This window comes from Talpa europaea (assembly GCF_964194135.1).
Source record: "Talpa europaea genome assembly, chromosome: 2".
NCBI classification, from domain to species: domain Eukaryota; kingdom Metazoa; phylum Chordata; class Mammalia; order Eulipotyphla; family Talpidae; genus Talpa; species Talpa europaea.
This window is the reverse complement of record NC_140068.1, coordinates 77969249-77983970: the sequence shown is the minus strand read 5'-3', so window position 1 is coordinate 77983970 and position 14722 is coordinate 77969249. Positions and strand designations below refer to the sequence as shown.

Below are 14722 nucleotides of genomic sequence, written 5' to 3'. Positions count from 1 at the left end.
TATCATGAGTACCTATATCAAAAGTTTTTAATGAAGAGTATGCAAAAACCACCCCAACACCCTGTATAACTAAATAAGATAATTATAGAGTTGAACTCCTAAAAACCTTGAAATTTAGATTCAATCTCCTATATACATGGTAATTTAAATTTCTCTCAACCATTTTCTTCAACAGAGATGGATGTAATCAGCCCCCATTCCCGTGAGACTATGGCACCTATGTAAGCAGCAACAACATTCTATTTACTCAGAAGACATGTTATTCAGAATTATGCACAATTTCGTAAGTTCCACTGCATTTATGCCTCTTGACATTTCAAGATTCAGTAAAGCTCTTTTACATTATAAAAGTAATGAACACAGAAGAGGAGGATTTGATAAGTATATTTTAATGTATATCAATGGTCTTACAATGACATTTTGAAAAATTTCTTCAGAATAACAACAAAAATGAGCAGTACCACAGATGCAGAGCTTCTACATTTAAAATTTACAGTGTTACTTTATAAAGTTTTTTGATGGTGATCTGGTTTTACTATGCCAAGTAAATCAGTAAGAAAGAATCAAACAGATCAATGATTAACCCTGTTGGGACTTTATTATATAATTTGCATAGATAATTGCTTGGTAAGGTTAAAGAAAAAGATATTTTTGCAGTCATTACAATGCCATATTTGTAGATATTGCAACCAAATTTAGTTACTTCTATAGATAAATCAGAGACTGATATTATTTACTTGAGATATAAACAACTTCAAAATATATACTCTAACTGTTCTAGGTACTTTCAATCAAGCTTTAAAAGATAACTCTGGAACTAGCAAGTCGATATTAGCACAATAATTACAACTGAATTTCCAAAATGTTCTGAATTGTTAAATGCAGGTTGCCTTCACACTAAGAAGTGCTGTGTGAAATTCTGAACAGCAGTTACAGGTCAAGGTTTCACTCAACACATACCAAGGCTGTGCCACTCCTATTGCCTGAAAGAGTGGGAAAAAAAGTGTTACAAATCTGTACAAAAGACTTTAAAAAATTTGCTATAAACAAATCAAATAAGAACAATGACAGAACTAGTGGGGTTTTTTTCATGCTTACCTTTCTTCTTGATCTGAACAAAGTGTGTCAAGTGGGCAAATAAAGCCACCTCCACATTGCAAGCATAATAAAGTGGGTCATTCCGTGTTGGAAATCACATAGTCATACAACATTAACATTTCCCAAGAATTTATTAATATTTTATTCTATATGAATAAAAATGAAATGCCACATAAGCACTCCACAGAAAAGGTGATTAAACAAAAGACCTACTTGTTTCTTAAGTAAATGATGACTTGGACAGCCTCAGCAATTAACATTACACCATAAAGGCAAGTATTCAAGTGGTTTAACAAGAATTTGAAAGGCATGAGGAAAGGAAACACAAAAGCCTCTCTGAGCCAATGCTACCAAATATAGAAGAGTTATTACCAAGTTTTCATCCCTAGAAAAATGATACAGCAAACATTTTCAAAATAAAAGTTTTGAAGACATCCTTAACAAAGAAACATGTACTAACCTCCACAGATCCAGAATACATGGCTTCCTCTCTCTCTCATTCTCATGTGGCTCCAGGGAATTCAGCTCAAAGGGGAGAACACATGCCCTGCCTACTAATCTTCTCCGTGAGCCTTAAGGCTCCCTGTGCAAAATGGGACTGGTTATTGAGGAGAAAACTAGCAAATTTATGAATAAATGGCTCAGATGACCTGAGGGAAAATGTTACACTAAATACAAAATGTCCTTGGAAATGATCACCAGGCAAAAAATACATATGACAAAGAAGCAATTGAAACACTGATACTGCAGGTAATGTGCTCAGCAGTGATTAGCCAGAGCAAAGTAGCTGAACAATATGCTAAAGCAGGGCCTCCCCTGTGGCACAGCAGTTGAGCGCTGGGTTGTGAAGCTGCCCTCGGCCTCTGCAGCGCCGGTTTAATACCTGGCTGCCCGGCGAGGGTCTCACACGGCACGCAGACCTTTCCTGCAGCCCCTGCTCCCCTCAGCAGTGTACTTCGTCAGTCTGCCTGCTCTTCTCTCCGCTCTGATTCTGGTGAATTCTCTCACCCTCCCACACTTCTGACTGTACCCAGTGCTTGTATAAATAAATAAATAAATCTATTAAAAAAAAAAAGAAAGAAAGAAAAAAACCAATATGCTAAAGCAGATTTTGTTAAAAATTAATGTTTCCAGGCCTCCCCTGGTGGCACAGCGGTTGAGCGCTGGGCTGCAAGGCTGCCCGCAGCCTCAGCAGCGCCGGTTCGTTCCCCAGCCACTGGCAAGGGTCCCACAAATTAATTAATTAATTAATTAATTAATTAAATTTGTGTTTCCAGTTGATATTTTTCAACTCCTGGTGTGTTGCTGCTCCTGTACTACCCATTTCCCTCCCCATCGACCTAACCTCCCAAGGATAAAATCAGAGTGATTTTGTGAGATGTCAGGAAACACATTTCCAACAATTGAGGATCCTTTGAAGCAATCTTGACTGTTCTTCATTCCTTGGCACAAAAGTGAAAACATAACCTGACAAGATTAACATCGTTAAAAAAGAAAGAAATACGCAAAACACTCAAAAGCCAGGCCCTAATTTTTTATAATGTATCACCAAAGCAATAACATGTTCACAAGATGAAACACAAGTAATGAAAATTGGAACGTAACACATAAAAGCCAAAAAGAATGAAGGGAAGAGTAAGCTAATAACTGGAACATGATTAAACCATGTTTCCCATGCTGATCCTTTCCTACACATACATATCCATATATTATACTTTATCTGTGGTTTATATACCAACACATTAAGTATCAGACCCTTATATTGTTCCAACTTTACAATATGATGAACTGCACACCAGAGATACATGTGCTAAAAGTTACTAAACAGAAAAAATACAAAAATATAGAAAAATGAGAAGTGGATATAACAAGTTTTAAAAAAATCATGAAAGTTCAAGTAAATTGAAGACACTGAAGACACAGAAAACAGTGGTGACTGAAGTGTCACCAAATTACCATTTAAATCTGTTTCTCTACTTTAAGTACATGTTTTTGATACTATGATACCAAAAGTTGTGACATACAGCTATAAAAATTCACATGTCTCACCATGCTAAAGACGAGACTACTTTCCTATGACTGCTTTAAAAAAAAAATTACTATGAACTTGGTAGCTTAAAACTAGAAATGTATTCTCTCTCAGTTCTCCAAACCAGAAGTTTGAGCTCAAAGTCAACAGGAATGCATTATCCCCAGAGAGTCTAGGGGAGAACCCAACCTTTGTCTCTTCCAACTTCTGGCAGGTGCCAGTCTCTCTTGACGTGTGGTCACATTACTTCAGCTTCAGCCACCATGTTATTACTGCCTCTTCCTCTCTTCTGTGTGTGAAATTTCCCTTTTTCTTTCTCTTAGAAGGATACTTGTAGTAACATTTAGGGCCATCTGGGAAAGGCAATACAATCTTGCCTTCACAAGATTCTTTTTTTTTTATGATTTTATTTTTATGTTCCCCATACAATTGCACCTCCCTTATTTTGACCCCAATCCCTCCTTTCCCTGCCCCCCCCATAGTGTGCCTCTGGTTAATAGTTGTTTGTTGATTTTGATTTTTTCTTTCTTATAGTTATTGTTTTTCCTGGTCCCTTATTTAGGTTTTCTAGATTCCTGCTATGAGTGAGACCATCCAGTATTTTTCTTTCTCTTTCTGGCTTATTTCACTGAGCATGATCCCTTCCAGCTCCATTCATGTTGCTGCAAACTGCATGTGTTTATCTTTTTTGATTGCTGAGTAATAGTCCATTGTGTATATGTACCACATCTTCTTGATCCAGTCATCTATTTTTGGGCATTTGGGTTGTTTCCAAAGCTTAGCTATTGTAAATTGTGCTGCTATAAACACAGGGGTGCAGGTGCTCTTTGGAATAAATGTTTCTGTGTCCTTTGGGTAAATACCTAGCAGTGGAAACTCTTTCAAAAAATTGAAAAAGAAGGAATACTACCAAATATGTTCTACAAAGCCAACATTACACTAATACCAAAACCCAACAAAGACAGCACACAAAAAAAGAAAATTACAGGCCAATCTCCCTAATGAACACTGATGCAAAAATCCTCAACAAAATCCTTGCCATCAGAATCCAACAATGCATCCATAAGATAATTCACCACGACCAAGTAGGATTTATTCCAGGGACATACAGATGGTTCAACATCTGAAAATCAATCAACGTAATCCAACACATCAACAAAAAGAAATATAAAAACCATATGACAATATCCATAGATGCTGAGAAAGCTTTCGACAAAGTACAACACCCATTTATGATAAAGGCCCTTGAAATTCTCGGAATACAAGGAACATACCTCAACATCATAAAGGCCATATATGACAAGCCCACAGCCAATATCATTCTCAATGGTGAAAAGCCTTCACAAGATTCTTATTCACATTCGTGAAAACTCTTTTTCCAAATAAAGTAACACAGGTTCCGGGGATTAAGGCCTGATATTTCTGGGGTGTCATTTTTTGTCTTCCCTTTAGCCCACACACAGTCACATCCATCCCACATGCAAAATGCATTCATTCCATCCTAACATCCCCAAAGTCTTTACCCTTTACAGCAAATTTTTATCTAAATACCATCAGTTTGAAAGTCCCAAAGTCATTATTTAACTCATGTGTGGGTATGATTCATCCTGGGGAAAATAACTCTCCATCTGTGAACCAGTGAAACTAGAAAGCAAATTATCTACTTCTAAGTTACAAAGATATGACAGGATAGGGAAAAAGTTAAAAACACCTCCATCTCAAAATGAAGGAAATGAAAGGAAGAAAGGAGTTAGTGGCAATAAGCAGTCTTTATCCCAGGAGGAAAGTTCCACTGTCTCAAGGGCTGGGAATATTCTTCTGATGTTTGAAGTTCTACCTTCTGGACCAGTGGCCCTGGCCTCTGCACCCAAACTCCAGCCTCAGAATCATTCACCCTTTTTTTAAGAAGAATATATGCTTACAGCTGAATACTTCTATTAGTCTGTTTACTGCCCATTGAAATTGGGCAGGCCAAAGTCTTCCTTCATGTTTTCTTGTCCCTGTAGCTGCTAGTCTAAAGTAACTAGAATAGACTGATTTTTAAATAAAGTAAAAGTCTAATAAAATATTCTCAAAGATCTTTCAGGAGTCCTATGTATAGCATGGAAATTTACACCATTAGATAAGAGGCTTCTCCATAGGTGTCTCCTGGATAATGTCATCTTTAGTTCTGACTTCTACTAGGATGGGTGAGTGAACCCATGAGTCACACACCTCATCACTTCAAGACTCACTGAAAGTGTGTCCTGCCACATACTTGTTTTCCTAATAGTGAATTCCCTAATTTTAGGATCCTTTACAATCTGGGTAAGTTGAAAATTTCCCTAAGTATGAAATATCAGTGCCTGTCACTTAACAATTCTTGCCTCATTTTATCTCTTTCACTTCATACTTTACTATATACAGCAAGAAGAAACCAGGTCATACCTTCAACTTTTTGTTTGTAAATCTCAGCTAACTATCCAAATTTATTACTTACTAGTCCTGTTTGCCCACATAACTACTAGATACAATTCAGCCATTCTCCCAGTTTCCAAAACATGTTCCTCATTTCCTTCTGAGTACTCGCTAGCAATGTGTTTAAAGTCCACATTTGGGCCTCCCCAGTGGCACAGCAGTGGAGCGCTGGGCTGCGAAGCTGCCCACAGCCTCTGCAGTGCCGGTTCAATCCCCGGCTGCCAGCGAGGGTCCCACTTGGTGCGCAGACCTCTCCTGCTGCGCCCACTGCTCCTCCCCTCAGCAGTGTATTTTGTCAGTCTGCCTGTTCTGCTCCCTGCTTTGGTGAATTATCTAATTCACCAAATTATCTAATTCCAAAGCCACTTCCACATTTTAAGGTATTAAGTTATTTACTTTCAGAACTAAAATTGGAATCAATCAGGGTACCAACAGAGAAACAGGATCTGTAGGATATACATATTAAGAGATTTACTATAAGGAATGGACTTCCACAATTATGGGTACTAGGCAATTCCAATCCATAGGGCATACCATCAAGAAAAGCAGACTGTAAACCCTTGATGGCATGATCTGTGGACAAAATTTCTCCCCCTCTGAAGCCTCTATTCTTTGCTGAAGGACAAACTGGTTCAGAAACACCGAGGTAATCCAGAATAATCTCCAAAACACAAGACCCTTAACTTAATCACATAAGCAAAGGCCCATATACAAGTAAGATTAAAATGTACAGATTTGGGGTATTCAGATATATTTTGGGCTCTGGAATGGTACTTTGCAACCTACCACACCTATTTATGTATAAAAATTCTAAAATTTTCTTGACTCTGATCCACTGTTTATTACTGGAATTGTATTAGTCACTATTTTTTACACATCTATTCTTTATTAATTATTCAAATCATGGCTTTCCTACTTAAATGCCCTCACTATCATCTAACTATATTCCACTTAAACATATCTTAGATTCATCTCTTTCAGTCAAAGTTGATTCTTCCTGCTCTTTTTCCTATTTATTTGGTGTTCTTGTACCTCCATATTCACATAGTAAAACTTTGAGAGTTATTCTTTTTCATGCTATCCACATCCAACTGATTCTAAAGCTCAGTTGACAACTTTTTAGTTCATTTCCAATGAGTCTCAACCCTACTATGAATGTTTTTTGTCTTAGTTGGTACTGGAGGTGACAGAATTCAGCAAAACTGCTGCTAAGCTGTCTTCTCTAAGTTGGTTCTTTATTTTGCCATCTGTGATTTTTCTAAAGCTTTCCAAATATTTTTGCCTACTTAAAACCTTTGAATACCTCATGTAACTCTCAGATATAAGTTCAAATAGCACAATTTAGGGGTTTCGTCATTTGTCCTACCTACAACCTCATCACATATTTGTTTGTTTTCCAACATATCAATTTTCACAGGACACAAAACATTTAGTTAATAACTATCAGATTCATACATAAAGTAATTCATAGTAATTGAATTGATCCCAGAATAACATTTTAGAAAGCACTGTGAATCTGAGAGCATTGTGAGCTTTTGACTGATAAGATTAGTAAAATAAATTTCTGTAGCACAATCATAAAAAAATATTCTTTGATAATCTGAAAGGTCTGGGGAAAATGGAAGGGGATAAAATGTGGGGGTTTTTGCTAAGTTATTTCCATGCTATATTTTGTTTGCTATTTATTTATTGGAGTTTGGGAAATTTGGTGGAGGAAATTAAAAAACCAAAAAATATATACCTAAGACTAAAATAAAGTCCAATAATCTCCCTTTACATTTAACTCTTATGCTAAATTCCCAAACTTATCTCATATTTCAATCCTATCTCCTCCAAATACCCTAAGCAGTCTGAACTAATGTCAGCTTATCCAAAAGTATCATTTCTTTTTATTCTTTGTGGAACATGCTACATATACCTACCTTGCCAGGCCAAACAACTAGTCAACTCTAATTTATCTTGCCAATTTGATCAGGATAATCCAATGTTTAAGAATGTATTCTTATAGACTTTAATTCAGTGAATTGTATAGTATGTGAAGTATTTCTCAATAATGCTGTCATTATTTTTAAAAAATAAAACAATCCCTTTCGATACTTCCAAACATTTAGTGTTATGCACATCTCAAACTTGCAAGCCCCCAAATACATGCCTACCTCCCTAATATCAGTATGATATTGTGATCTATGCTTATCGATCAATGCTTCAGACTCCTTAGTGCAGGGCCATTACAAATTAATCTTCACATTTCCTTCAGTTAACATAATGTCTAACTCAAAGCAGACACTCAGTTAATGTCACTTCCATATGAATTCACTTAAGTGTTATAATCCTTAAACAGAAAGATACATGCTTGAAACAAATTATAATAAATCCAGCAAGTTTAGAACTGAGTTTATACATACCTGGATTGATGTTAAGTGGGTGTAATTTGCAATTTAGAAAGGAAGTTACCCTTAGGAATGAATTAGTTTAAGGATTAACTAATACTAGATTTTAAAAATTCAAAGTATAGGCATGTAAATGTGTTTTAAAGCAATATAATCATTTCCCAATGACATACAGGCTTTCTCCTCAATTTGATTTCCTGGAGTTGGTGTTTCTATTCATCAATCTGCTTACAGGGATGAATCATGATCCAGCTGCTATAGCTGCATTTAATTAGAGTATTTTTCTAGAGCTTCTGTTGTTTCAATTTAAGCTCCATTAATATTCTTGGCTGCCACATTACAGAATAAATTAGGTGAAAGTATCCTATTTACTGGGGCTAAATCATTCCTTCTAAATACTTAAAATCGACATCCACTAAGTCTGTATGTTGCTTTGGGAAAGATAACCATTTTAACAATGTAAATTTTCCAAAACCATGAGCAGGGAATTTCTTTGTATTCTCTTCTACTTTGAATAATGCTATATAATTTCCATTATAAAGATCTTTCATCTCCACTGCTAAATTTATTCCTAGGTATTTCATTTATTTTGGTGTGGTTGTTAATGGGATTGTTTTATTGACCTCTCTTTCTTCCAGCTCATTGTTTCCATATAGGTTGCAAATCAATTTTTATAAATTATTTTGAAACCTGCCACTTTGCTGTAATGATTTATTGTTTCAATTAGTTTGTTAGTGGAGTCTTCTGGGTTTTCTATATATATAATCATGTCATTCTGCAAATAGTGATAGTTTTATTTCAACAGTAGTTGTGAAAGTGAACATCCTTGTCTTATACCTGATCTTCTGCACAGTGGAAAAAAAAAACTATCATTAAAACTAAAAGACACCCTACCAGATGGAAGAAAATATTTATGCATTATGTACCTGACAGTGGGCTAACAGATCTAAGGTCTACAAAGAATTCATACAAATCACCAAAAAGAAAATAACCCGATCAAAACTTGGGCAGAAAAATCCAATTAGACACTCCTCCAAAGAAGACATATAGACAGTGAACAGACACACACAAAAAAATATTCATCATCATTTATCCTCTGGGAAATGAAAGCAAATCAAAGCCACAATGAAGTAGCACCACACACCTGTAAGAAGGGCCCATCTCAAAAAGAAAGAGAGAAAGAGAGAAAGAAAGAAAAAGAAAGAAAGAGAGAGAGAGAGAGAGAAAGGAAGGAAGGAGAAAGGAAGGAAGGAAGGAAGGAAGGAAGGAAGGAAGGAAGGAAGGAAGGAAGGAAGGAAGGAAGGAAGGAAGGAAGGAAGGAAGGAAGGAAGGAAGGAAGGAAGGAAGGAAGGAAGGAAGGAAGGAAAAGAAAAGAAAGAAAAGAAAACAAGTATTGGAGTATTGGGTAGGATGTTGAGGAAAAGGGACATATAAACCTTTGTTGGTAATGTAGACTGGTGGAACCCCCTTGGAAAACAGTATGGAGAGTTCTCAAAATATTAAAATAGATCTACCATATTTTCCAGCAATTCCACTTTGGGTATCTATACAAAGAAAGCACAAATACTAATTTGAAGGGATGTATGCACTCTTGTGTTTACTGAAGCACTATGTACAATAGCCAAGTTATGGAAACAACCTAAATACCCAACAACAGATGAGTGAATTAGGAAGAGGTGGGGGTGTGTGTGTGTGTGTAATGGAATGATAGTAATAAAAAAAAAGATAAACTCTTGCCATTTGTGATGACATGGATGGAACTGGAGGGGATTATGCTAAGCACAGTAAGTCAGAAGGAAATAAATACTGGCTGATTTCACTTATGTGTGGAATATGAAGAAACTAAACAAAGGGGCAGAGAAAACCAAACCCATGATAAACCCCAGAAATCTGACTAGAATTGAAGCTGAGAAGAGTAGAATGCGGAGAGAGCAACAGTGGACTATGGTGGATTATAGATATGGTGTAGTAATATACATTTGAAGGGCATGATCTTGTACCTCTAAATATAAAGTGTTGTAAACCAATGTTGCCTCAATAAAAAATTAAAAAAGCAAATTCCCCCAAAATAAATATATATATATATAATCAAATAGTTGCATGGAAAAAATAGATAAAATTAGCATCTACACACAACAGAAGAGTCTTCATTTCTTTGTATGGCCAAACACATAAACTTTCATTTCTTTCCTTTCACAACTTTTCCATAAATAGTAAAGGTCAATCTTTACAGGATATTTTTAACAACCAAATTTTCACTGACCATCAAAATAACAGAAAACATCATTACAAGCATTCCTCATTTCCTACTTGTTATTTTATCTTTTTGTTTTTATTAATAGGATCTTAATAATATTATTTTCAAAGTAAATATAAGCTGCTCATGTTGCAGTATAGTTTATAAGCTCATCACTCTTCCCTTTGTAATAAAATTTCTATGAGAAAATGAGTCACAGATTTCAAATAGCTGATTCACCATAAGTTAGAATATTACTGACTCAAATTAAAACCCAGTTCTCGATTCCATTGTCTCTTATTCCCTTGTTTTCTTCTCTCCCTTTCACTTTTCTTACTCACCTGTCTTCCCCTCTCCAGCCCCATCCATCTTCACACATGCACAGATACATTATATATATATATAAGTTCAGAAACCAGAACATAAACAAATAAACATACCTAGTTTCATATTTAGTTAGCGAGTCCTAGAATTCTTCCTTAGTAGTGTTAATTGTGGGTCAGATATATTGAACTTACGCTATTTCTATTTTATTCTCTTTATTCCAGTTAACAACCAAGTTGAGGCCTTATTATTCCATGCAAGGTCTGACAAAACAGTCAGCTATTTAGTGTCTGAATCCATTCCCTTCTCCTTTCAATCCATTCTGCTTGTACCAGTAGCTTGTAACTGTCTTAAAACAGTTTACATCATGTTGTTCTTGTTTTCACCCAAATCTTTAATTGGGTGAAAAAAATTACTTCTCAGAGTCATCGCCAAGAATATCCATAATATACTAACCACCTTCTCACTGCAGCCTCAGGATCTCATTAAGGATCATTTCATTATTTCATGGGCATACCTTTAGCCTCTCAGTTCTCTCTCTGGTCTACCTTTCATCTCATCATCGCTTCATAACCAAATATATCGCCAAATCCTAGACAAAAATTTGTCAACCATTTCAAGTTACAAGGTTGCTTTCCTAAACTACTGCAGCACTTAGTATAGCCCCATGCATTTGTATAATATTTTCACAGATTCTGCCATATGTTTCCTCAGGCATGTCTCAGAATAACATGAAGAAAACACAGTAAGCATGTACACATTTCATATGTTCACATCAGAAAGGGGAAGTGATTTATGCAAGGTCAGACCACCAGAATGTAGCAGAGGGTGCTTTCAAACTTCACACCATATCTTGCCATCTTGAAAATTGGATAGTAAGTTTTTTGAAGGCAATAGTTTTGTACAGAACTTGGCCCAGGATATCAGAACACACAAAAAATGAAAATTCAGTGACTATTTGATTGAGTAATTCTATGAGTTTTTCAATCCATCCACTACCATTTATGAAGCCTCAGTGATAACCTCTCTCTTGCATTCAATATTTAGATTCTGAACATTCAACTGAACACTATGATAAATATCTTAGCTATATCTTAGAAATTTGATTTAATTTCTTTACCACCTCCCTGTAAAGCAAATTGCAAATTCCTTGAAGATAGGTACTTTGACAGAAAAAATGAGGTCTTCGGGCATTCAAGTGGTCAATGTTAGCAATGAATGAAAGGAGGAGAATGAACTATATTTCCAAAGGTCAAATGAAATTGAGTCGCCTGACACACCTGCTAAAAATCCACAGGAATCTGGGATTCAGGTTCAATACTTCTCAATCATAAGTTTATTTATCCTGAATTATTTATCACACAATTCCCAAAGAATATACTATAAACAATGAGTAAGTGGCAAAAGAGCATTAGACTGAAGGTTCAGCAACAGACAATCGTGTGCATGTTGACCACTCTGTAATGTGGGCATAAATGCTCATGGCTGTTACTCACACTGCACCTAAATTTCCTACTAGCAAAACTCTTTTTGGTTCCTAAAAGAATATTAAACAGTTCAATATTTTACAGCTTGTGAAAACAAGGACTTTCCACAATATCACAATGCAGAAGTCACTGAAGAAGACTGGTATCTAGGGGAGGATTTAAACAGTCAAAGGATTCCATGACAGAAAAAGACCCCCTAGAACAAAATCAAGTAGGTACTTACAGGATCTCCACGTGATCCATCCTGCCCTGGAGCACCTGGAGGGCCTGGTTCTCCCTTTTAATGATAAAAAGTAATAGAGAATTCAATTTTCAGGTACGCTTACTAACATAAATGTAAACATTATAACATTATACATTAAAACACATTAGATACAGAAAAAAATTACTTTGAGATTAGAGATCCTGACTTTTCCTGATATCAAATAACATATTTTGAAATTCATAAAGTGACTATACAAATACCAAATTTATACATATCAGCAGAAAATTGAGTCAAAAAATAACTCTGGATCATGCTCAGTGAAATAAGCCAGAAAGAAAAAGAAAAATACCGGATGGTCTCACTCATAGCAGGAATCTAGAAAACTTAAATAAGAGACCAGGAAAAAGAATAACTATAAGAAAGTAAAAATCAAAATCAACAAACAACTATGAACCAGAGACACTCTATGGGGGGTGGGGGGGGCGGAGAAAGGAGAGATTGGGGTCAAAATAAGGGGGTTGCAATTGTATGGGGAATATAAAAATAAAATTTAAATTTAAGAAAATAAATAAACTGTCTAAGTAAAAAAAATAACTCTGGTATTATATATTCATTCTTATGAGAATAGAACTTTCATTATTCTTTGTTCAAAATAAGTATGACCAAGATTTCTATCAGCCTTTTCATTTTTTAAAGACCTTTTTAAATATTTATTTTATTTATTTATTTATAGAAGAACTGGGGTACAGGCCAGATGTGTGGGAGGGTAAGAAGATTCACCAGAGACAGAGCAGGGAACAGAACAGGCAGACTGACAAAATACACTGCTGAGGGGAGCAGCGGGCCAGACAGGAGAGGTCTGCTGCGCTATGCAGAACCCTCACCAGCCGGCATCAAACTGGTGCTGCAGAGGCTGAGGACAGCTTCACAGCACAGCGCTCAAGCACCTGTGCCACCAGGGGAGGCCCAAGTCTTTTCATTTTTTCATTTTCTTTTTTGTTATTGTTGTTTGATAGACTTGTTAAGTATGGGTATGTATGAGAGAGAGTGTATGAGACAAAGTGAGTATTATATATTTATTACATTATTTTGAAAGAGTAATATTAATATGGACATATATTACGTACAGTCCAGTGAATTATTTCCATTTGGCAAGGCAGATAGGATTTCTGAAACTCGGTTTTAACCAGTAGGTTGGAAAACAAGAACAATGAAACATTATTAAATGTGTGTGTGTGTGTTTTATTTTTGTCTTAGTTCACTGTCTCATGCTTCAATAATTTTTTTATCTTGTGCCTAAAAGTTTATTTTGTTTAATTTTTTTGAAGATTTATTTATTTATACAAGCACTGGGGTACAGGCCAGAGGCATGGGAGGGTAAGAGAATTCACCAGAGACAAAGTGGGGAGCAGAACAGGCAGATGGACTGAAGACACTGCTGAAGGGAGCAGCAGGCACAACAGGAGAGGTCTGCCACATCATATGGGGATCTCCCTGGCTGGCCAGAGATTGAACCTGTGCTGCAGAGGCTGCAGACAGCTTCACAGTGCAGGGCTCAACCCGCTGTGTCACGGGGGAGGCTCTATTTTGCTTAATTTTGAAGTAGGTGTACATGTCTACATTTACATAACATTCACTGTGTAAAGGGATTTTTTGTTTATTCTTTTGAAAGATCATGATATTTAAGTAATAAATGAAGGTCAGTGAAAAATTAATCTTTTATTTTAAAAATGATTGAACCTAATTTATCTTGCCTTTCAAGAGGTACTGTAAAAATCAAAAGAACACTTTCATTAAGAGTGGAATAATTTTGGGCCTCCCTGGTGGCGCAGGTGGTTGAGCACAGCACTGTGAAGCTGTCAGCAGCCTCTGCAGCACGGGATGGAGCCCAGCCAGCTGGGGAGATAGCCATATGGCGCAGCAGACCTCTCCTGTCTCACCCGCTGCTCCCCTCAGCAGTGTATTTCAGTCAGTCTGCCTGTTCTGTTCCCTGCTCTGTCTCTGGTGAATCCTCTCGTCCTCCCGCACATCTGGCCTGTACCTCGGTTCTTGTATGCATGAATAAATAAATTTTTATTCACGGAGTAATTTTAATGAAAGTATACTTTTGATTTTAAACAACTCTGTGAAAAATTTACAAGGATGTAAAATAAGAGTACCTCACTAAAAAAATTTAAATTAAAAAAATCAATGAAATTTTTAAATCTAGTTTGGTGCCTAAGACATTGAATCATTAAATTATTAAAAATTGAGTTAGGGCCTCCCCTGGTGGCACAGGCGGTTGAGTGCCGCGCTGTGAAGCTGTCCACAGCCTGGCCGGCCAGCAAGGATCCTACATGGCGCAGCAGACCTCTTCTGTCTGGCCCGCTGCTCCCCTCAGTAGTATATTTCATCAGTCTGCCTGTTCTGTTCCCTGCTCTGTCTCTGGTGAATCCTCTCACCCTCCCGCACATCTGGCCTGTACCCCAGTTCTTGTATAAATAAATCTTTTTTTAA

The 14722-nt window shown here is 36.5% G+C and overlaps 1 protein-coding gene across 2 annotated transcripts in view; it reads right to left on the bottom strand.

The window, feature by feature from the left end:
* The window catches only part of COL21A1 (collagen type XXI alpha 1 chain), a gene marked incomplete at both ends in the record, with an annotated part of 87871 nt that overhangs the window by 25173 nt on the left and 47976 nt on the right, over positions 1-14722 (bottom strand). For both annotated transcript variants that reach the window (XM_084257451.1, XM_084257450.1), the window contains one exon: positions 12245-12298. In XM_084257451.1, coding sequence (XP_084113577.1) covers positions 12245-12298 — 54 coding nt within the window. The remainder of the gene's footprint in view (positions 1-12244; positions 12299-14722) is intronic.